This window comes from Meriones unguiculatus, chromosome 1 (genome assembly GCF_030254825.1).
Source record: "Meriones unguiculatus strain TT.TT164.6M chromosome 1, Bangor_MerUng_6.1, whole genome shotgun sequence".
Lineage (NCBI taxonomy): Eukaryota > Metazoa > Chordata > Mammalia > Rodentia > Muridae > Meriones > Meriones unguiculatus.
Genome location: NC_083349.1, coordinates 129,853,452 through 129,877,760, shown reverse-complemented (window position 1 = coordinate 129,877,760; position 24,309 = coordinate 129,853,452). Strand labels below are relative to the sequence as shown.

The 24,309-nt window shown below is 39.5% G+C and overlaps 1 protein-coding gene and 1 pseudogene across 1 annotated transcript in view; both read right to left on the bottom strand.

The window, feature by feature from the left end:
- Positions 1-816: 816 nt before the first annotated feature.
- Positions 817-24,309, bottom strand: part of Sh3yl1 (SH3 and SYLF domain containing 1) — a 35,890-nt gene continuing 12,397 nt past the window's right edge. Inside the window, exons 2-10 of the mRNA XM_060366689.1 lie at positions 23,649-23,759; positions 21,292-21,405; positions 19,273-19,337; positions 13,862-13,974; positions 12,981-13,109; positions 11,304-11,466; positions 10,595-10,673; positions 2,980-3,036; positions 817-1,174 (exon numbers count right to left, since the gene is read on the bottom strand). Coding sequence (XP_060222672.1) covers positions 984-1,174; positions 2,980-3,036; positions 10,595-10,673; positions 11,304-11,466; positions 12,981-13,109; positions 13,862-13,974; positions 19,273-19,337; positions 21,292-21,405; positions 23,649-23,759 — 1,022 coding nt within the window. The 3' untranslated portion in view covers positions 817-983. The remainder of the gene's footprint in view (positions 1,175-2,979; positions 3,037-10,594; positions 10,674-11,303; positions 11,467-12,980; positions 13,110-13,861; positions 13,975-19,272; positions 19,338-21,291; positions 21,406-23,648; positions 23,760-24,309) is intronic.
- On the bottom strand, positions 15,675-18,975 carry LOC132647125 (sodium/potassium-transporting ATPase subunit beta-3-like; annotated as a pseudogene).

The window sequence follows — 24,309 nt, the reverse complement described above, 5'->3', positions numbered from 1 at the left end:
ATATGTAAGATGATCTGATCTTGTTCCCTTCAGAGATGGAAAGGAACCGATCCACTTTCTGCCAACTACACAATAACTTTCCCCAAAGACAAGTTACCAGGGGAGAAGCAAGAGAAATATCTTTGATCTTCATTTTATGGGGCACCTTCATGGGAGCTTCCAGACTGACTTACGCTGAGGTTCTATGATAAATGGACAGCTGTGTACAACTGCATCTGGCAAGTATCTGATATTCCCTGCCCGTGCCTACTGTGGCTCTTAGGATTTATCAAGCAAAGCACATCACAGAATTTCTTTACGGTTAGTCCCGAGATAGAAAGGTGAAGGAACAGGGGAAGATTCCTATTTCTATGAATGAAGATTTGTATGAGAAAAAGGGATTCTTGTTTCTATGATACTTCTTCGGAAAGGGAAATTTTAGTTTCTATGGTTTATCTTGAGAGAGAACAGCAAAATATGGCAGATTGGGAAAGAGTCAGACACAGACTTCCCTGCGGAAGGCCCTGAGGCCCCTGTCCTTTGTGGGCGCCTCTGAGTCTTTATGTTCACAATCTTACATAATCACTTAAATGTAGTTAAATGAAAGCAACAAACTTCTACCACACCCGGATGTTTGGAGGTTGACCCGTGTTCATGTAAAAGTGAACAGTGCTCCTCAGACAGGCATGGTTTATAGGAAAACAGTGGTTGTGAGCAGTCAGATTAAAGGGGTAGCGGGGTCTGAGGGGCACAAAAAAATCATGACCACAGAAACTGTCGACAATCACTGTACAGTAGGTTATGTGATTAAGTTAATAAAGAGTCTTCAGGGACATGTTAAGTTAATCATTTATTTATATGCAGAGAAAAATCTTTTGACAACTGGATAAAACATTTACAGAACAAGGATGTGTTTAAACAGCTTACTGTTTACTGTAAATAGTGAATCCTGTCTGTGTAGAAATATTTTTGTGGAATTATCAAATAACAAAATAGCATGAACTTTAATTCATAGTTACATAGTTGGCCGGGAAAATTCCAGTTTGACCTCGAAGTCTTCCTTCCCACCAATCAAAATGTGAGTCAGTCTTCGATATAACCGTGATTCTGTCTCCAGCTTGAAATTTCAAGTCCCCTGGCTGCTGCCCTTCAAAAGAGTATAACGCCGTCACTTCCACTGGCTGATTCAAGCCACCTAGAACAAGAAAATGTAATCAAATGATAAATATTTCAGGAAAGAAGTTGAAAAGTATGGTTGGTAAGATAGAAGCTGATCAGTTAGGGTTTAAGTTTTGGCCTTCCCGAAGGGTGTCAGAACCCACACTGCACAAGCTCTGCAATGTTTACAACGTTAAACTTAGAATTTCTCCTTATAAAAGATGAGAGACCTGAGACAGATCCCTAGGAGCCATATGATAGAAGGAGAGAACTGACTCCGACAGGTTGTCTTTTGGCCTCCACAAATGCTTTGCATATATACACTGCCATGGGATCACAGCAGAAAACATGAAAGCCTGGAACAGCAGGGCCCATCTGATCAAGTCCCAGGTTCACCAGGAAAGACATTTAAAATATTTTTATCTATATTTAAAATTTTGATTACCCAATTTAAAATTCTGATTACCTAATTTCTTGACATATTATTTGTACTTAACACAAAATGGCTAATTCCTCAATAGTTCATAAATTCTGTAGCACATAATTTGATGACTTCAGTGGCAAAAGTTTAGGCCATTTAATTAATGACTGCTTAATCTTTGGCCTCAATATGTATTCAACTCTTTTCTTTTCTTTTCTTTCCTTTTCTTTCTTTCTCCTTCCTTCCTTCCTTTCTTCCTTCCTTCCTTCCTTCCTTCCTTCCTTCCTTCCTTCCTTCCTTCCTTTTTTTCTTTTTGGTTTTTTGAGACAGGGTTTCTCTGGGTAGCCTTGGCAGTCCTGGACTTGCTTTATAGACCACGCTAGCCTCAAACTTAGAGATCCATTTGCCTCTGCTTCCCTGAGGGCTGGGATTATAGTCATGTCCTACCATGCCTGGACAACTCACTAATTTTTTTAAGTGCTTAAATCTTTAAAGAAAATTTTTGAAGGAATATTTAAGTAAAACAAGTTGAGAAATAATTTTACTAGAAAACCATGGGCTGCCAATGGCAATGTTTGGTCCTGTAGTTTCCACTGGCCTCTCAAAGTCTAGCAGAGAACAAAAGAATACCATTTGTCACTAAAAAATATTTACAGTTAAATTTACTTTTAAGATCAATCCTCGTTTAGAAAGACAGATGGGATGTGCATTGAACGTATGACAGGAGTCTACTGAGCGCATCTGAAAGACTCTAACTAGCAGTGTTTTCAAAGCAAAGACTCATGACCAAACCTTTGGCAGAGTACAGGGAATCATAAGAAAGAAGGGGAGTTAGCCTGATGGGGAAAGGATAGGAGCTCCACAAGGACCAAATATATCTGGGCACAGGGTCTTTTCTGAGACTGACATTCAACCAAGGACCATGTATGGATATAACCTAGAACCTCCACTCAGATGTAGCCTGTGGTAGCCCAGTAACCAATTGGTTTCCCAAAGTGAGGGGAACAAGGACTATTTCTAACAGGAACTCAATGACTGGCTCTTTGGTCTCCCCACCCCCAAAGGGAGGAGTAGTCCTGTTAGGCCACAGAGGAGGGCTTTGCAGCCAATCCTGAAGATACCTGATAAAACAGGATCAGATGAATGGGGAGGAGGTCCCCCCCTATCAGTGGACTTGGAAAGGGGCACGGTGGAGATGAGGGAGGGAGGGAGGAACTGGGAGGGAATGAGGGATCGGAACACGGCTGGGATACAGAGTTAATAAAATGTAACTGATAAAAAAAAAAATAATAATAAAAAAATCTCACAAATAGAGTTCTGAACACTTTCTTAGGCATTTTCATAACCTATCAAATTAGCTGGAAATTCTGTGATTGTGGAGTGGCTATGCATAAGTTTATAGCCATTAGCTTTTTACTTACCGGTTTTCTCATGATAGCTAGAAAGCTCGGGATATAGTTTATATTCGTTTCCATTGCCTGTTTAAAAAAATAAAATGGGGGAGATTTAAACGCTTATTACAGTACACAAAGCGTACAAAACCATCAAATCCGGATCTTGTTAAAGGTCTACACGACTGGGCCAGGCTATAAACTGAGAGATGCCTAAATACCCTGCAAAAGGCTACATAAAAGTGCAGGTAGCTGAAGTGCCTGACACTAGTCCATGGTCCGTGTACATCTCTTCCTGAAGCAACCGAAGGGCACCTCAGAAAGAAAGGTGATAGCTCTACACAGGGATCTCTAAATGTTCTGTCTTTCTCAAACCCTAAGATAATTTCAGACATCACACATGAGCCACCGCACAGCTTCTGACAGATACCGGAAGTTCAGGATGAATTTAAACAGCCATAAGGAGTATGCTGGCAATGTATTATGAACACCAATTAGTGATCTGAATCTTACTAAGGACGATTAAAGAAAACCAATAGGTCTTTGCAGAAAGCATATACAGCTCCCACTTTCAGCTTTTAAACCATATTTTCATGCTCTTAGCTGGGCTGGCTCTGAGGAGCTCCTCCATGAGCTGGAGTCTGGAAACTGCCTTCTCTCCATATGTGCTGGCAGCCTCATGTACTCGGAGGACACAAACACACTATGGAGCTCATGAATGTAAAGACACAGAAAAGGCTGTCATCACAGGAGGGAAAGTACAGGTATCCTAGAAGAACCTACATAAAGAAACTGAATAAAAACAATTTTGGGTAGATTACCAGATATTAGACAAACATATGCCAACTAAGATTTCCTCAACTCTGAAATGGAAATAGGAACCATGATTTTACTATACCAGAAAGAAATATAAAAAAAAAGACAAAAACAAAATTTTACAGAGAGACATGAAATAACATCTCCACAAACAGAAAACATAGCAAGGGCCAATTACGATACAGTGCAAATGAATATACAAACATGACGACAGATAAAATCCAAATGTTACAGGGGAACAAAGGTATTTAACATTGTTCTAGCTTAGGTATTGAGACAGGAAGGAAGAACTGATAAAAAGATTTAAAAATATTTGAAAAATAAGTATTCCTGAATCAGCTCTAAAAACCATCACAAAAAACTCCAAGGAACTGAAAACAATATTTCAACAGAAGGTAAAAGATCTCCTTAGTCATGACTTTAAAAAAATTTCTAGCGGTACAGACACACGTGTCTCCGCCTATAAGTAGGCTTCATCCCAGGCATGCAGACATGGTTCAATATGTGGAAATCCATCATTGTGATCCACCACATAAACAAACTGAAGGAGAAAAACCACATGATCATCTCCTTAGATGCTGAAAAGGCATTTGACAAAATCCAACATCCATGTTTAAAATCTTGGAGAGATCAGGGATACAAGGCACATACCTGAACATAGTAAAGGCAATATACAGCAAGCCTATAGCCAATATCAAACTTAATGGAGAGAAACTTAAATCATTCCCACTGAAATCAGGGACAATGCAAGGTTGCCCGCTCTCTCCATGTCTCTTCAACATTGTTCTTGAAGTCCTTGCTAGAACAATAAGACAATTAAAGGAGATCAAGGGGATACAAATTGGAAAGGAAGAAGTCAAAGTATCACTATTTGCAGATGATATCATAGTATACCTGAGTGACCCAAAAAATTCTACTAGGGAACTCCTACAGCTGATTAACACCTTCAGCAAAGTGGTTGTATATAAAATTAACTCAAAAAAGTCAGTAGCCCTCCTGTATACAAAAGACAAAAGGGCCGAGAAAGAAATTAGAGAAACAACATCCTTCACAATAGCCACAAAGGACATAAACTACCTTGGTGTGAACCTAACCAAGCAAGTCAAAGACTTGTATGAAAAAAATTTCCAGTCTCTAAAGAAAGAATCAGAAGAAGACATAAGAGGATGGAAAGATCTCCCATGCTCATGGCTTGGTAGAATTAATATAGTAGAAATGGCCATCTTATCAAAAGCAATCTACAGATTCAATGCAGTTCCCATCAAATTACCAACACAATTCTTTACAGACCTTGAAAGAAAAATTCTCACCTTCATATGGAACAACAAGAAACCCAAAATTGCTAAAACAATTCTCTACAGTGAAAGATCTTCAGGAGGTATCTCCATCCCTGATCTCCAGCTATATTATAGAGCAACAATACTAAAAACTGCATGGTACTGGCATAGAACGAGACTGGTGGATCAATAGAATCAAATAGAAGACCCTGAAATAAATCCACACACTTATGGACATCTGATTTTTGACAAAGATGCCAAAACCATTCAATGGAAAAAAGATAGCATCTTCAAGAAATGGTGCTGGTCTAACTGGATGTCTACATGTAGAAAAATGCAAATAGATCCATACTTATCACCCTGCACAAAACTGAAGTCTAAGTGGATCAAAGACCTCAATATAAAATCAGACACACTAAACCGCTTAGAAGAAAAAGTGGAGAAGAGCCTTGAACTCATTGGCACAGGAGACAACTTCCTGAACAGAACACCAACAGCATAGGCTCTAAGAGCAACAATCAATAAATGGGACCTCATGAAACTGAAAACCTTCTGTAAAGCAAAGGACACTGTTGTCAGAACAAAACAACTGCCTACAGATTGGGAAAGGATCTTCACCAACCCTATATCTGACAGGACTAATATCCAGTATATATAAAGAACTAAAGAAGTTAAACAGAAAAAAAAATCAAGTAATCCAATTAAAAAATGGAGTACAGAGCTAAAAAGAGAATTCTCAATAGAGGAATATCGAATGGCAGAGAAACACTTAAACAAATGTTCAACGTCCCTAGTCATAAGAAAGATGCAAATCAACACGACCCTAAGATTTCACCTTACACCCATCAGAATGAGTAAGATCAAAAACTCAAGTGACAACACATGCTGGAGAGGTTGTGGAGAAAGGGGAACCCCCCTCCACTGCTGGTGGGAATGTAAACTTGTACAACCACTCTGGAAAGCAATCTGGTGCTTTCTCAGACAACTAGGAATAGCACCTCCTCAAGATCCAGCTATACCACTCCTAGGCATACACCCAAAAGAGGCTCAAGTACACAATAAGGACATTAGCACAAACATGTTTGTATCAGCTTTATTTGTAATAGCCAGAAGCTGGAAACAGCCCAGATGCCCCTCAGTGGAGGAATGGATACAGAAATTGTGGTATATCTACACAATGGAATATTACTCAGCAATAAAAAACAAGGAAATCATGAAATTTGCAGGTAAATGGTGGGATCTGGAAATGATCATCCTGAGTAAGCTATCCCATAAACAGAAAGACACACATGGTATATGCTCACTCATATAGATATAAAATATAGGATAAACCTACTAAAATCTGTACACCTAAAGAAACTAATCAAGAGGGAGGACTCTGACTAAAATGCTCAATCCCTATCCAGAGGATGGATATCAGAAGGAGAAAAGAGGGAACAAGTCAGAAGCCTGCCACAGAGGACCTCTGAAAGGCTCTGCCCTGCAGACTATCAATGCAGATGCTGAGACTAATGGGCAACCTTTGGGCAGAGTGCAGGGAATCTTATGAAAGAAGTGGGAAACAGTAAGATCTGGAAAGGACAGGAACTCCACAGGAGAGCACAGAACCAAAAAATCTGAGCACAGGGGTCTTTCCTGAGACTGATACTCCAACCAAGGACCATGCATGGAGATAACTTAGGACTCCTGCACAGATGTAGCCCATGGCAATTCAGTGTCCAAATGGGTTCCATAGTAATAGGAACAGAGACTGTCTCTGACATGAACTGATTTTGCCTGCTCTTTAATTACATCCCTTCTGGGGGGGGGGGAGCAGCATTACCAGGCCACAGAAGAAGACAATGCAGCCACTCCTGATGAGACCTAATTGACTAGGATCAGAAAGAAGAAAAAGAAGACCTCCCCTATCAGTGGACTTGGGGAGGGGCATGCATGCAGAGAGGAGAGGAAGGGAGGAATTGGGACGGGAGGAGGGAGGGAACCACAGGGGGGATACAAAGTGAATAAAATGCAATTAACAAAAAATTTAAAAAATATAAAAAAATTTCTAAAACGTAGAAGACAGACATATTTCACATAGTATGAAAGCTTTTGCTAGGCAATTGTGGCACACAATTTTTAATACCAACACTCAGGAGCCAGAGAAAGGCGGATCTCTGTGAGTTCAAGGCAGTCTAGTGTACAAAGCAAGTTCCAGGAAAGACAGGGCTAAGTAAAATACTCGAACATATACCCACAATAAATATAGAGTGTAGAATACACCAAACACAAATGAAAAAGCCCCTAAAAAACCCAAATGTTTTCAGAATTTAAGCAAGAAAATAAATATTACAATAGGAAAAACACTGACCAATAAAATGAAGAGTTTACCATTAAAGAGTAAATAAAAGATACCAGAAAACATATGAAGAAATTTAAATTCATTGACATATAGGGATGGACATGATCCTGTTAACAAGTAAATATATCATCCTTGCCTGAGAAACACATCAAAATGTTTCAATATAAACAGAAGTGAGGCATGTATAAGCTGATGGAGGCCATGATAGATGCTATGGTGGGAATGTAGAGGAGGGGGTGTGCTGTATGCTGAGGAGTCCACCTGGCTGGAGGGATACATCCCATAATATAAACATGCTAAAAGAATTAATGTCCAACAAACCAGCCTGACAGAGAAGACTGGAAGCAATATTTTGGATTGAATAGAGTAATGAGTATAGTCAAGACATTAGAGAAAGAAAACAAACGAAGCTAAAATTACTACAGCACAAAATATAACTAAGCCCACAAAGAAAAGCAACAACAACAAAATGACAGCAAGCAATACATACCTTTCAACAGTAACTTTAAACACTAATGGCCTCAACTTCCCAATGAAAAGACACAGGTTAGTTGAACAGATTAAGAGAAAAAAAATCATTTTTGTGTATAAGAAACTCATGTTATCTTCAAAGATAGGATACCACCTTAAAGGGACAGAATTGAAAAGTATGCTAGGCAAATGGGACCAGGAAGCAAGTAGGGTCCCTATTCTAAAACCTGACAAAATAGACTTCAAACAAGATAATCTGAAGAGAAAAAGAAGAACACTTCATTCTAACTAAATAAAAAGACATTATCATCCATGCATATGTGTGTAAGTATGTATCAAACTCTGCTGTATCCAAATAAAAAAAAAAAGAATAAATTGGCCATGACAGTTCAGTCTCCTAGTGGGTTCCATAGTAATGGGAACAGGGACTGTCTCTGACATGAACTGATTGTCCTGCTCTTTGATCACCTCACCCTGAGGGGTAGCAGCCTTACCAGGCCACAGAGGAAGACAATGCAGCCACTCCTGATGAGACCTAACACACTAGGATCAGAGGAAGGAAAAAGAAGACCTCCCCTACCAGTGGACTTGGGGAGGGGCATGTGTGGAGAAGGAGGAGAAAGGTAGGGATTGGGAGGGGAGAAGGGAGGGAGCTACAGGGGGGATACAGAGTGAATAAAGTGTGACTAATAAAAAATTTAAAAAAATTAATTTTTTTCCAAAAAAAGATAAAAATATTTACTATTTCACAATGTATTCTAAAATGCCTTAACTTTTATAAACATCTTTTGAGATTGAATATTCTTCATTAAAAAATAAAAATAGATACAACTAAAAAAAAAAACCTATTTTTGCTATTTCATCTTACCCCAGACAGAATGGCCAAGATCAAGAAAACAACTGATAACAAATGCTAGATTGGATGTGGAGAAAGGGGAATCTTGTTCACTTGTTGGTAGAACTGTAAACTGGTGCAGCCACTACAGAAATCAGTGTGGAAACGTCTCAAAAAGCCGAAAGTGAATCTACCATATGACACAGCTATACACTCTTTGGCATATGCCCAGAAAAAAAAAGAGAGGTCATAAAATTTGCAAGTAAACAGAGGGAACTAAAAACCAGTACACTGGATGAGGTAACCCATACCGAGAAAGACAAATGCCACGTTTCTCTTATTTATGAATCCTAAGGTGTGAATAAATAACCTGGAGAGACTCGCTCTTAAAGCAGTAAAGTTAAAGGAGACTATGGGGAGGAGGAGAATGAGCTCTAGAGAATGAGACGGTTGGACATGGTGCTATGAAGGGGACACGGGAAATTGGGGTTGGGAAGAGAAGGCAATCCAGAGGGAGAGCAAGGGAGGTGAAACAACACTAAAAATGTTTGAGAAAGCCATAGGGAAACATATTCATTTACACACATGCACACACCAAGTACACATATTTACAGTTTAAATGAAGTTATGCCACTTGGGAGCAGGAGCAATCCCTCCAAGAGCCATTGACCTGCTAACCAATCCCAATGCTAGGCATGGGAATCCTCTCCTCCACCTGTTGGCTGGGGGAGTCCAAGAGCCTCCTAAACATTCCAGGCTATTTTGCCCCGGTTGCTTTCTAGAACTTAAAGGTAAGGCCCTATTGCTGAAGACACCACACTCTGGACACAGGACTTGGAAGAACTAGGCTGGAATTGACCTACTAACCTCCTTCCTGAGGTTCTATGCAAACTGCCAAGGAGAAAAGCAATGGAGGTCTGCCTGTCTCTAAAGTCTATGCACAAAAACAATGACCACCCTGGTAAGAGATCCCCATAGTGCAACAGTGGCACTTACAACCAGTGGTAACTAAAAGCCATCTAACTGGACTTAAGCCTTGCTCAGTAGGTGGGAATTCATGCCTGGGACTGGAAACCCAGTCAACTACCCATATATAGTGAGGCCATGGACCTTACAGATGAGCCTATCATTTCTACTCTTCCAAACCAGTATAATTTTTTACTGCATTCTAAATACTTATCTTCATGCCCATAGATAAATACAGCTCTTGTTACTCAGCAAAGCTTCTTTTCACAGCAGATAGAACCCATTATAGAGATGGCCACTCCTGGACAACAAGTGACTGTGGGGGTTCTCAGTCCTAGCTAATAAATCTATGATACAAACCCTGCAAACAAGGCACTGAAAACATCATGGAAGAAAGGATAGAAAGATTCTACACATACACAATGAAAAAGATGGGAGGGATATAAAAATTGTACATATATACAATACACATATATGCATATATACATTCACACACAGTTCCTCTTTGATGAAAATTAAAGAGGAAGAGGTTATAAATTTGAAAAGAAAATATCTTATGAATGAGAGAAGTCTTCACAAATTATGACAGTGAAAATTCATACAAAAGTATATATTATGGCTTAGAAGATGGTGAACATTTATTTATTTTTCTCTTTTTTTTTATCAGTTACATTTTATTAACTCTGTATCCCAGCCGTGTCCCGATCCCTCATTCCCTCCCAGTCCCTCCCTCCCTCCCTCATCTCCACCGTGCCCCTTTCCAAGTCCACTGATAGGGGGGACCTCCTCCCCATTCATCTGATCCTGTTTTATTTAATTTTCTCTTAAATGCTCACTATTTCTTCTATTTGATATTGAAATATAACAGTGTTACCTGCTTTCTTAATGTTAGTAATTACTTAAGTACTGTTATATTTAAACTGCAACAGAAGCACTTACTCTGGGAGCCAGCATTCGGCTGGACAGGTGGCAGGCGTTGCTGTGGTCTTGATGATGGTTTTGGGGGTAATTCTTTAGCCTGGGAGGCACAGGAATAAATACGCAAAAAATTAAAAATCGACTTTTACTTACAAGGATAGGACAACTTTGCCTCTAACCTGTTTATTTGGCAGGGTTCATTCTTGGCATTTATTAACTTGGTTCCCAGAAACTCACATGTATGGATGTGAGACTCTGATGTGGGTTAATCTAGTACACTTTGCACGTGGGCCCTCCCCTCTGACAGGTGTGTGGTCTAGTACATGCTTGCACCTGAACCCCTCCCCCTCTATGTGGTCTGGAGGGGGCTGTAAGTCCAGTGATATGAACACAGGGAACAGAAAGCCAGAGAAAAGCAGTGATAATTTAAATTTTATACTTCAATTTCACTCTGCACAAAAGGGATCCAGGAGAGATCAAAGAAAGAAAGGCACAACTAGTGTTGGTTCTCTAACATTACCAGATTTCATTCTAAGAGACAAACAATTACAGAAGACAGGCCGCTCTTAAAATCTGAACAATGTCACAACTCCAGGACATTTTTGAAGACTTTACATAAATGAATCATAAAGGAAGTTCTCTACCACTGGGAACTCCCTATCAGAAACAGTGTCCTAGTCAGAACCCCTCTTGTATCCACTGAGAAAAACAGGAAATCTTGCCACAGCACCTTTCTCTGCTCCCGCGCTACTTTTCTCAAATTGATGCGTTGTCCTTCACTTTCATACTTTTCAGTAAAGGAATCAAGAATTTCATAAAGATCTCCTGCTTGAGCAGGCCGTGGAACATCTCCAAATAAAATATCATAGGCTCGAATGTCTTGACAGTAAAACCTAGCAAATAAAAAATTAAGAACATGTCTGGAACATACATATTTGCTTTTGGAGGTAAATGTAGCACATTCGGATAAATATGTAATCATGCTTATGAAATACATCATATACCACAAGTCTTTTCCCATGTCTAATTCTTAGATTCACACAGACATTGATATGTACATGTCTTCATATAAAAAGCATGTCACATATACACACATTTGAATAGAAATACATAAACATATAAAGTACACGCTTCCGTAAGCTTTATGTTTATGCTTTCTATAAGTACTATGCATAGCTTTATGATTTCTTTAAAATGTTTGTTTTATCAAAGTTTTGCCTTGCAAATTTGGAAGACCTGAAGTTCATAAGGGATTTTGCTCCGCTTATGGAAAAGAGTGCCTAAGACCTAGAATTAGGAGTTTCTAAAAGCAGAAATTCATGAAACCAGAAATGGACAGATACATCACTCGTGATTCAATATGATGAAGACTTTTGCAAACCTTAATTTTCCTCATTCAGACTAGTCCTGGCATGTGCAAGGTAGCACTTTGATGTTGTATTCTTCGGAAAATTGGGGTGAGCCTGGGAGGAGCATTCACTCCCTCAGTGGAGTGTCTGTCCCTGTATCACTAAGGCACTGGCCCCCTTGGGCTTGTGATTCTGGAGTCTGTTGGTTTGATTTCTAAGAATCACTTGAGGAAAAACTATTCAGATACAAGATTAAAGAAGCTCTGAGACAGTAACAAATATTTTAAAAATCAAATTGGATTTTGAATCAAAATTGGACTCTATTTAGTATGAAAGAAGACAAATCCAGAGTGTGGTGATAGGAAATCCTTCACAGTGAGGCACTTCTCACTGACTCACAAGCTTATTTGCTGTGCTCACCACAAGGAATGATAATGTCATATTGTCACCTAGCTGAACACTGCCTGGCCATCAACTCATGATTATGCTTATTATAATGCCAAGCAGAAAAAAAAACACGTTTGCAATTGAATAGTGTCATTATTGTTGTCATATTTGGCAAGAGAAGACTATAGAGGAACAGGAGGTAGTTGAAAAGCATTAGTAAAATAAAATGTAACAGTTTTGTTTATTTTTTCCAAGTTTTATTTTCATAAGCATATACTACTTCTCAAAATTTAAAAATTATTTTATTATATTTTATGTGTTTTGCCTGGGTCTGTCTATGCACACCTCATGCCCACCTGGTGCCTTCTAAGGTAAGAAGAAAGCATCTTATCTCTTAGAACTAGAATTATGTTGGTGGTTGTAAGCTACCATGTGGGTGCTGGGAAACAAACCTAGGTCCTCTATAAGGGCAACAAGTGCTCTTAAGTGCTGAGGCATCTCCTCAGCCCCAAGCAATACCAACTTTATCTTAAAGGTTTTAAATATAGACCCTGATGTATTTGATTGATAATATAAATGTAATTGTAAACTCCTAAACCATGAAGAATTTTGAAATATTATCTTCTCACCACACACTTTAACATAATCAAAGTAACCCTATACGAACTTACTTCCGGTTAGTTTCTTTCCTTTCAATCAAACAGCTGCCTTCCAGGGAAATGCCAGCAAAGAGGCCCCGGGATTTGCAGTAAGTGAAGACGGCCGCTGAGCTCCTCAGGGCTACGTTTCCTTCCAGGTTCCTACAAAAGACGGCAGAACCAAAATAACTGCTCATCATGGAACTTAGCCATAAGGCCTGTCTTCCTAGGCCACGGTTTTCTTTGGCTTAGCTGGAGTTTTCATGTGGTTTGATGAGAAGGCAGCTGTGGCAAAACATATCACATTGAACTTCTGTAGAAGGGCTGAAAGCTGGAGTGATGACACTGGAGAGAGAGATCTGCAAGCTAGCCCTCTCAGGCAGAGCACAGTGCTGAGCGTGTGGGCTCTTTTTACACGGGGCAGTTCAGATGTTTTACTGTCTAGCTTCCACAGACAGGCAGCACTTGAAAGTCTGTAGCATGATTCCAACCCAACAACGGTATCGTTAGGTGTTATAAGCACTGCTCAGTAAGACTCAACCATTTCACGCTCATGATTTAGTTTAAGAAAAAGTTTTTTTCAATTCTAGAACACTGATAACCTTTATCAGTTGGTAAAATTTGACTACACTGAGCTTCCTCAAGACTACAGAAGATTTTTTGTCAGTTCAACAGAAAGCATGGCCTGTGCTTGTGAAAAACTTCCATTTTTTTTCTTGTGTGTTCTGGGCTCAGAGTTTACTTCCCTCACTGTTTTCTTTTTCTTCCTTACTTTTGTAAATTTCTTGTTTAAGAGACCTTTACTCATTTGGAAATTGTAGAAATCATATTTTTTCATTTTAATTCAAATTTCTTTTTAGCCTAAAAAAAATATGACATTTTTCATCTTAATGATTCAGAATGCATTTACTCACCTGCCTAGGGGCCCAACTGCTACAGTAAAATTCCCTCCAAGTGTCAGGTTTCCACCCTTTGCAAAGGCTTCTACTGCTCTGTCATAATTCAGAATTATCACCAAATCCGATACCTGAAATAAAGAAACCCACTCATTTATAAATAGCCATACTGCCTGATGTAGTGGTAAACACCTTTAATCCTAACACTTGGGAGGCACAGGCAGGTGTATCTCTGTGTGTTCAAGGCCATCTTGGTCTACACATCAAATGCCAGGCTACTAGGTAGTCTACTGTCTCAACAAACAATACCCCAACACAAGAAGGAAAAAAAAAATAACCATCCTTAAATATTGCATAAAATACATGTTGACTTAAACTCAGCTATACCATACATAATGTAAACTTTCAACATAGACAGGAAGCCTGATATGAAGGGGCTGCCAGTCCTCTGGGTAGATAAAGCCAGAAACTGCTTTCGTAAGGGTGGTTATGGCCAATACCTGTGAGCCATCCAGCCTTCAGTAATCTCCTTTATCCCTCCCAACAACAGGCAGTGAGGCTGATAATGTGCCAATGAGCCTGTACATTATCACACTGATAACCAGAAGAGATCAAAAAAGGTGAAGACTAAACATCTTCTGATCCCAAAATAAACTACAAAATCTAGTCTCATGGAAGGCAGAGCTGGGACATAACATGAGGCTTCATGTCTGAGGTGACTTCTACGCTGTACATAGTTTGCATAAACTTAACAATACTGGATATTTCAGTGGTGTTTGTTGGCTTCCATTAGTAATGTCTAAGGCAGTGCTTTATTTTTCTCTAAACAAGAATAAAAAGTATAAGACTCAGGTGAATGCTTAGGTCAATACAACATAAGAGTTTTTCTTTCAAATTCATAATGGTCACAGGAAGTGAAAAAGAGCATCATGCTCATGTGTGAAGTCACACATGAGAGTGCTCAGACACAGGGGAGACTGCAGTGCTGACTCCACATTCCCTCCTTCTTTAGTGTGATATGTTAGGTGGCGTACTGATCTTGGGACCCTGAAGTCTTAACACAGAACCTACCTCACCCAACTGTTATGAGGATCAGCTACACACATCCTCTGTATCTGTAATGTTGAAGGCATAAGGGCAGGTGCTAAGAAACTGGGCTCAAATGGAAAATATTTGGGTGTGAATGCCACTAATTCTCAGTTGTGTAATCACGGGGGAAATAATGTTTCGATAGATGCTCAAGCCTATCTCCTTCTTTGTGATGGTAGCATGTTCATTTAGTGAGGAAAAGAAACCATTTATGAACCCGATATGGCCATATAACAGGCCAAGCAAATCCTAAAAGATGCCCTAACTCAAACAGTTCTTTAAACTTTTCTAAATGTTTTCTAGTCAATGTTTCATTTAATGTACAGAAAAACCTTGTCATAAAAAACATCCTTGATATAAGCAGTCCTTGATATCTGCATTTATTAATAAATGCAGAAGTCTTCTGACCTCTTTTCAATTCTTGCCAACTGTTGAGTGCAAAGTCATCACCACCAACCCCCAACCCAATGGCAGTAAGAATGCCACTGTCCTAAACAGAAGGACTTTGGCCAAGTAAACAGAATGACTAAAGCCTGAAGGCAGGGTTCCTGTTTACCAGAAAAGCAGATCTCCTAAGGCCCATTCCTGTTTGCCAAGAATCACCTTTAACCCTCCAGGAACTTCCCTTAACATTCCCCCAAAGGTCAACTTCCTTGGGCAAGAGCTCCCGTTAATCCAGACAGCTTAGATCCCTCCTGTGCTGACTGCCATATAAAACCTGCTTTCCGCCATTTTCCCCATTACCCTCCACTCCCAAACATACAGCCTGGGTAGTTTGATCCCCCAAAACTCTGCCCATAGACTGGCCTACTTCAGTAGTTTCTCTGTACAATCACTTTAACTAACTACTCTTCTTCTTTTGATACTTTCAGAGCCACCTTTATTTTCTTTTTCCTTCTCACATACAGAACTTCTCAGACATTTCTTGCAGCCATAGTCACTTGATGTTGGCAGCTCATCGGTCCCTATCTGGCCATTGTACACTGGTTCAAAGGGCAGCTGAGGCAGCAGGCAGTTTCTTTAGGACACTGAACACTGTGATCTGGAAGCACGTTACAATATCAGCCCAGTGTGTGTACCACACCACCTCCTCCTCCAAGGAGGCCTCATAATCCTAGAACGGCAGGTCCAGCTGAGAGAAAATGGAGTCAGCATCACATTTATTCTGTGGACATGCTCTACTCCTGTGCGTGCTGTGATTTTGAACATAAATCATCCCCAAAACTTGTCACGGATATCCTTGTTTTTTAGGTTGTATGAGCCAACAATTTTGCACTCAATGGTTACTTCTTCATTGGTAGCACTAGATTCAAAGGCTGTGGACACCCAACATGCCATTTTCCCCATAATATGGAAAATACTTTTAAGTCCATGATCAGGATAAGTCGATATATTTGCTATGTTGTCATCATTTGTCACACATGCTATCTGTGGAACTCCTTCTGGGATTAATTTGATTATTTTGTTCATTTTCCCAAAAAGACAAGGTCATCCTTTGGAAACAGCCAAAATCAGCATCATTCACACCACTATACTCTTGAGGCAAGGAAACTGGAAACTGACAAGCATAATAATCTAGACCCTTCTGTTCAAAAAGTGCTTTGTCAGGACACCCCGTGAGATTCTTTTGTTCATCTACAGAATGTGGCTTTAGGAACTTCTTCAGGTCTTCAGTGAACTTTTCATAAGCACATAGCTTAGACATACTGTATGCATATTCCAAGGCAGTCAGTGGTTTTGGAAAAAACTGTAAGTCCTGGACTAGGAATCTGGTCTCAGTATTTCAGAACCTCATAATTCAGAGTCTGGAGCATGATCCACATTGTTAATGAGAAGAACACAGCTAAGAACCCATTAAAAGGGAGACATAAGAGCAAGATCAGAGTGTTAATATTCTTCACCAGAGCCAATTCCTCCATCCATGCCAGCCACATACTTCTTCCTTCCTCCTTTTTTTCTACCCCCAACTATTCTTCTTATTTGACATCTACATAACTTTGGAGGATTACAGTCACATAATAGAATGACATAACATTTCTTTATTGTTGTTCGCTTACTATAGTGTCTCATTCTGCAGCCAATGCTGGCCCTGAATTTATAATCTTCCTGCCTTGTTTTCCTGAATAATAGGATTACAGGCCTGCTCCACTACATCTGACAGCATTCCTTGTGTAAAACTAAGCAGTTCCTGCAGTGATTATATAACCATGTCTCACAGGTACCTGGAGAAAACAAAACCCTCTTGCATTGTTTAGTACTCTCTCACACAATAGATGGACATTTCTCTCCAGAAATGCTGCACCAGTTGCTGCACACTGTTTAGTGTTAAGTGTTAGGTTTCCCCAATGGAAGTGTTGCAACTCTAAGAGGGAAAAATATCCTGGCAGTCTGGAGCCAAGGAATACAACAAAGTCACATTGCGCTACCAACCTCACACAAGAGATTTATTGGAAAAGACACAGACGGTGGCTGCCTCTGCTCAGGCGAGAAGCAGCGGGGAACTGAACAGAAGACAGGATTTCTTGGGGGAGGAGTTTTCCAGGGTGAGATTTCCAGGGTGGGGTTGGTAGTATTTCAAGTCCTGAGCCTGGGGCAAGCCCAAGGGTTGGCGGGATATTAAGCTGTCAGATTTTGAACTCAGGGATTCATGGATTTTTCAAGATCAGAAACTGGTGGAGTTTGGTGGGTTTTCAAACCCGGAAGTAAGCTCAGACTTCTTACCCTACACTTGGAACAACTCAGGACAGTCAAGTAAGGTAAAGAAACTGTGAGAGGCCACTTAGAAAAAGTCAGTCTTCTAATTTTCTATCTGTTCTGTATTTGGTTTCTCTGAAGTAAGAGTAAGGAGATCCTGTGTTCTTTTTGTGATGTCACTAGTGAAACAGGCAATAGCAAGGGCACATATTTCTAGAGCTGAAAATGAGAAGCAGAGAAGTCTTCCTGATGGAGGCTGGGCAATGGAGCAACAGTGAGACAGCATAAGACAGCACTGGAGAATCTGATAAAAGTTTGAATGTTTTGTATTACAATTTAATTTAAAATGTGCAAGTTTTTCAATTAAATAAATCCTTAAACATGAGAGCTAAAAACGACAGCTCCCAAAGTAGAATCTGAGGAAATGTTCTCAGGAGTCTATTCTCTCAGCTACTCTGGAAGCTACTTGGGATCTATGTCACTTCTATGGGTTGCTAAGGAGGTTTTGCAAAATCTCAGGATAGGCTCAGAGTAACATTTGAGTGGTGGCAGCTAGCCATCAATCCTACCTCTGCGCACTGATAGGAGGCCTGGATACTCTCCTTTTGCCTCCTGTATAACATTGAAATATTTCTTCCTACAGGAAGCTTCTTAAGCAGAAAGGTAAACAACTCAAAATAGCTTCAAGAAGTCCCTGAAATTGACTAGGTTCATTAGGCTCTTCCCTGGCAGAGTAAGCATAAAAGCTGAAAGTCCTCCTTAGATGGAAGGAAGCTGAGCTGCAAAGAGGACTCTTGGTGGAGAAAAGTTGATGCTAGGGCTAAAGTGACTTTTTAAGTTTTAATTACTGTGCCTAAGAGATCTATAAAACAAAAATACCTGTAGCCTGTACACTCCGCTTGCCCTAAAACAGGTAACTTTCTGGAAGATAACAAGCCTTGTGTTTGTACATCAGTAAACTAGGTTGTCTGTCCCATCTGCACTTGATGACGTGCAGGAGGGAGGTATATGGAGAGTATGTTAGGTGGTGTGCTTATCCTTGGCTGGACAAAGGGTGGAAGTACTTATTACCACTTCATCTCCCAACACGTTCAAAACAATGACACTTGACCTAGGGCTCAAGCAGGCTCACATAGAGTTGGAGTAATGGGAGGGCACAGGGACTATAGAAAGGTTAGGAGGTTGTAAAAAGAGGACTGGGAGTTGTGGAAAGAAGAGTTGGAGATTGTGGAAATAAGAGGTAGGGGTTAAAGGAAGAAGTGTGGGGACATCAGAGCTGGAAGTCTGGGTAGCTCATCTGTGGAAAGGAAACTACCCAGAGAAGGTGCCAGAGGCCACAGCTGCTTGGGAGTTCCACTTCCAAGGTTCCAAAATGAAGGCTACAGTAAACAATAAGATGAAACCTTGAAGAGAAATGAAATGTTTTGTGCTTATGTTGTCTTGTATATAAACAACAGTTAATATAGAAGGCCAAAGGCAGACGAGTTCACAAAAGGGAAAAAAAGGAGAAGAGAGGAGAGGAGGGGAGAGGGAAATGACCCCACAGATGTAAGCAGCAAAATAAGAGCACTAAAAAGCCTCAGTTATATCATGCTGTATTTGGGGTACCCTTAGGGTTGTGGCAATGGCGCAGACAGTCTACTTACCTCTATTCCTATTTCAAATCCTCCACCAAGCCCAGCTATCCCAATGGCTGAAGGTGCAGACCATTCTGATAAAAAACAAAACAAAACATTGTAACATATACACTGTCTGTCATATGAGGAAAATAATACTTATTTTTCAAAAAACTCATGAATCCTCTACTTCAAAATCTTTTCAAAGTTAAAGGTTTTTTTTTAAAGATATTGAATATTCACCAAGAGTGTTATACTTACAAACTCATGTAGCCCATGCTTTCCCTAGTAGCTCAACATAAAACTAGACTATGATCTTATTATCCACTTAACATGATTTTAACTATTAATACTTTTAAAACTTAACTGCCTATGTTTGGGTCACAAGCCCATCAAGATTCAAGGGTTTGTTATAATCACTACCAAGGAAGGGCATATCATAGACATATGAGCTCAAGATTCAAGAGTTTGTTTCAATCAAACCAGGGAAGGGCAACATAATCCTAATTTGCTGTCATCATAAGTTGTTTTGCCTCGTGTAGTGCAAAAGAAGTTTCCTTTATGTTTGTAAATTAAGCACAATAATTATATCTGGAGTTTAAAAGTTGATGTGTACTTACCTTTTCTGTATAGAAACAAATATAAAATCGCTATTTTTAGGTTGGTATTGAGAGTGTTTATCTCTAAATGGCCTATGGTGGCCTCCCTTTTCTAGAGAACACATCCTAGACAAGTATGACTGATATGTATAGAATTAACCTGCCAGTCTTGGAAGAGTTTTGACAACTACAGGAAGTAGTGCCTGACAAGCCCAAAGCTGCTTTCCACTCCTGTGCTAGGAACCATCCACCTTACAGATCTGTTCTCTGGGATGAGAAACTTGCTTTGCCTTATTTGGGCAGCCTTTCTGTTAGTTTCAGCAGGTGTATAACTGCTTTTTCTGGAAGATGAGGGAAAGAAACTTAGCATTTGAGAACAACAGAGAGTGGTTGAGAGCAGGGATGGGGAGGCTGGTAGAGACAGACCCTCATCTTTAAGCCAGTGGAAAGCACACTGATCTGCAGAGCCTTCCTGTGGAGACCAGCCCTCCTCCAACAGCGATCCTCTCGGAAGGTTCTAAATCTGTGTTTGGAGTCGCTGCTGAGACTTATACCCTTGAGCATTTGGGCAATATTTCATAGAAAGAGTTTCATATTTTCTAACTTTAGAAGATTTAGGAATTCTCATTATTTTCAGATGTGATACTTTTTAAAAATTAATTGAGGTATCTACATGGTAAGATGTTTTTATTAAAGGGCCTACAGCAGGAAATTGACTGGTGGATGCTACACTAGAACTATACTGTACCCCAACACCAAAGGCAGCCTTGAACTATACAAAGTAGACCCACAACTGTGGGAAGACAACCCTACTGGCTCTGGGGACACCTGGCGGGAAACAATGAATCTAACCTAGGGATGAAGAACATGTTTATCAATATCCATGCTTACTACCTGAAAGCATAAATGATTTCTGTTAAAACAGTTATTGGCCAAACAATGTATTCCCTTACATGAGGAACTACACAAGTCAAACTGAGAAGGCCCTTTAGTTGGTTCTGACATGTGACTCAGTGTTAAAAACTACTATAAGCATTAGTTCTTTGGATTCATTGCAAATGCCCTTTGAATAGTCTCATGCTGGGAAGAGGGGGTAGGTCTTCACAAGTCTTCCAGAGCAACCAAGAAGTTTAGAGATGACATTCATAAACAGAAGAAACTGGCTTTCCCACAAATCTGAGGAGTAAGAACTCACATTTAACAAGAGAAAGGTACATGTATGTTCAAGAAAGTGTTCCATGGAAGGCCTACAAAATGTAATATAACATTGATATACCTTGAGTACCATGTGGTAATAATCTAAGGCTAGCTTTCCGAGTTGTTTCCTGACACAGACTACATGTTTGAAGAAGAAACCCCCAAGGTAGATTCACTGGTCATATTCCTGATTGAGAGCGCCCAGGAGATGCGGGGCACAGAGGATTTGAGGTCCCTAAAAGTATCAACTTACTTCCATCTGGAAGGCGTGCCAGCACAATCCCGCTGCCTCCCCTGGCTGTCACCAGAAACCCAGCTTTAATCACAGACAAAACAGCAAGACCTTTTGCTTTTGCGATCACATGGGCTGCAAACAAACAAAATAGCAATGACTAAAAGCTTGTGACAGAGCTTTGCTTTTAAACATATCTAGCCGAATCCATTATTTATTAATATGACAATAAAAGTAAGAGTTCATTACATGAGATGAGATTTATAAGTGAGTACACCCACTAAGGAACAACCTCACTACAATGTAAATTTGCTTATGTGATAACTTGTCTTTCAAACTTTCTAAGACATCACTAGAAGGGAGTTTAAGCCCAAGGGTGCTAGTATACATCTTTAATTCTAGAACCTGGAAAGTAGAAGCAAGGAGATCTCTGAGAAGTCAAGGCCAGCCTGGTCTATATAGTGAATTTCAAGCTAACCAGGGCTAGTGGGACCCTGTCTATAAAAAGAAAGAAAGAAAAAGTTTATATATCAACTATACTCTGAAACACACAAATACAGAAAAGGTTTATACGTTCCTCTAGAAAATGGGTAATTTCTAATTTTACAATAGTAAAAGCCTTCCGGAAATCACGTTCCCTAGGACATGGTAAGGTCAGCACACATAACTTGGGGAACTTTCTTCTATAGGAGGTAGAGGACAACGGTACCTTCCTGTTCATGCTTTTAAAACTGAATATACTTCATATGCTAACTGACTTTTTTTTTTTTTAATATATCACCTACTCAGATTCAGAGACAATAAAACACTAGTATACTGATCCCTAAATAATTTGCCACTGTGTCTTCATTTGCCACATGGAATAAGCAAATGCAGGTTTACTTTCTGGACTAAGTTTATCCCTCAGCACTTAACATCACATGGTAGCAACAGAACTGCTTTCCACCTTTGCTTCAGGATGCTTCTACTCAAAATCCAGATTCCCTTCTTGAATCCTCCTTAAGCTTAAAAGCAGCGCTTCAGAAATGAGTGTGTATATGCAGGTCACTGGAGAACTTGTGGGAAATGCAAAGCCATGACTCTGAGCAGATCCCTTCAATGCTTCGAGGGATGCTGAGCAGCTGGGTCAGAGCACTGCGCACACAGGGATGTCCTCCTGAGATGGAGGGCATAGCCAAGATGCCTTGCTATAACTACTGTTGATAGTTGTTACAGCTGTCCTTTCAATCTCCAATAAGTAATCGCAAAGAGATGCTTAGAAAAAAATTGTTTCTTGACTGAACGACACTCACATACTTTAATTAGGAGAGAAACTGTTTTACAGCACCATCCAAACTAACTGCACACAAATCTTTTTGTTATAAAATAGGCATTTCCTGATACATTCTTGGAAATAACTGGACACTGGTTATAGTAACCAACTGGTAATGGTTCCCAAGGTTCAGCTCTGGGTCAGATTGCAAGCAGTCATTTGGACCACTCAAAAGGCTTATGAGGAACATGTAAGAACAGGCATTTCTAGACTACTGCTCTGAGTGTTAATCAGTATAGTGGAATGGGAGTCAGGACTGGAATTTTGATATCTAAGGAGATACTGATATAAAACTGTATTGAGAAATACTGACCAGTGTCTTTTTAAAAGAATCATAGAAACTAAATATCTTATGTAGAGGTAAAAAAAAAAAATCACAAATTAAAATTTATCTGTCAACACTCATGTTTAACTATGCTTTGGTACTAAAAAGAAATCTTGCTTTAGGAAAAATAATATATATTCAGTATATTTACTTGCCATGGAAGATCTGGGTTTGATGAACTACATTAGCATGTGTGTGAACACAGGAACTAAAGCCCTAGCATCAGCACTTGTTATGTACCACTTCAGGAGTTACTGGATTTGGTATTGCTGATGAAAACTTTGGACATAAAATAACAGTGTCATTTGGAAAAACAGAGAGCTAATTATGGAATCCATCAAAATTGTGGCCCAAATTCTCTTTGGTGCCTTTTGCTTACATATGTTTGTTACTTATAAATACAATTTCCTTAATTTAAAAAAACACCATAAAAATTTTTAACTGAGAGATTACCTAGTAAGTTTTCAAAATCAGTTTGCAAATTCCTCCAAAAATGATTTTAAAAGGACAGGGTTTAAAAAGCTGAATGGACTTAGGGGTTAGGTTGGTACTTCTAAGCGGAGGAACACAACATGTGTTCCTAGGCTGACTGGCTGGAAGACTGCCTGCACAGTGCTGCCCCTCTGACATCTGAGACTAGGATGGTCCAAATGCCTGATGTTTCCACAGGACACCTATGGAGAAATGCGAAGGAATGCAGAAAGCAATGTTGAACATAAACATATCTAGAAATTTACCTACCAGGAATTATCTTGTCAGGCCCATTTCTGGAAGTTATTTCTGTGAATTCTCTTAATATTTTGGCAGCCTTCTTTGCTTCTGATTTCAGATTAGAAGGTATAGGGTTATTCACTGAAAGATTAAAAACATATTTCAGAGGGGGGGAAATATCTATTTTGAGAATGTATTTCAGTTTTATTTTTCTCTCACAATTAAGCATTTAAAGTCAAATGCTACCAAAGGGAATGACTTCCAGTCCTCTGTTTTCTTAAGTTGTGAAATCCTACAGATAGCTAACACTCAAACTCTTCCCACTATGAAAACATGTGATCTTGTGATCCTAGGCAAAAGCTAGCTGGTCTTCTTTCCTAATTATCTTTTCTCCAAAATTAAATCACTTTAGAATGAATAAGACAACTGAAATTGAGATATATTGAATTAGATATATTCTCTAATTGTCATTAATCAATATCAAATTTGATACAATTGGTTTTTCTTGTCAGAAAATTTGGATATGGCTGGCTTGTCACAAGTAAAATTGTGGCATACTCAGAAATTGAGTTAGTATGCCCAGCAATATATGCCTGCTCTTACAGACCATTTTGCATTCCCAGTATAAATATCCCATGGCATAGACAGTCTATTAAATGTTATCCGGGTGGCATTTCAATGCAGATTTCTC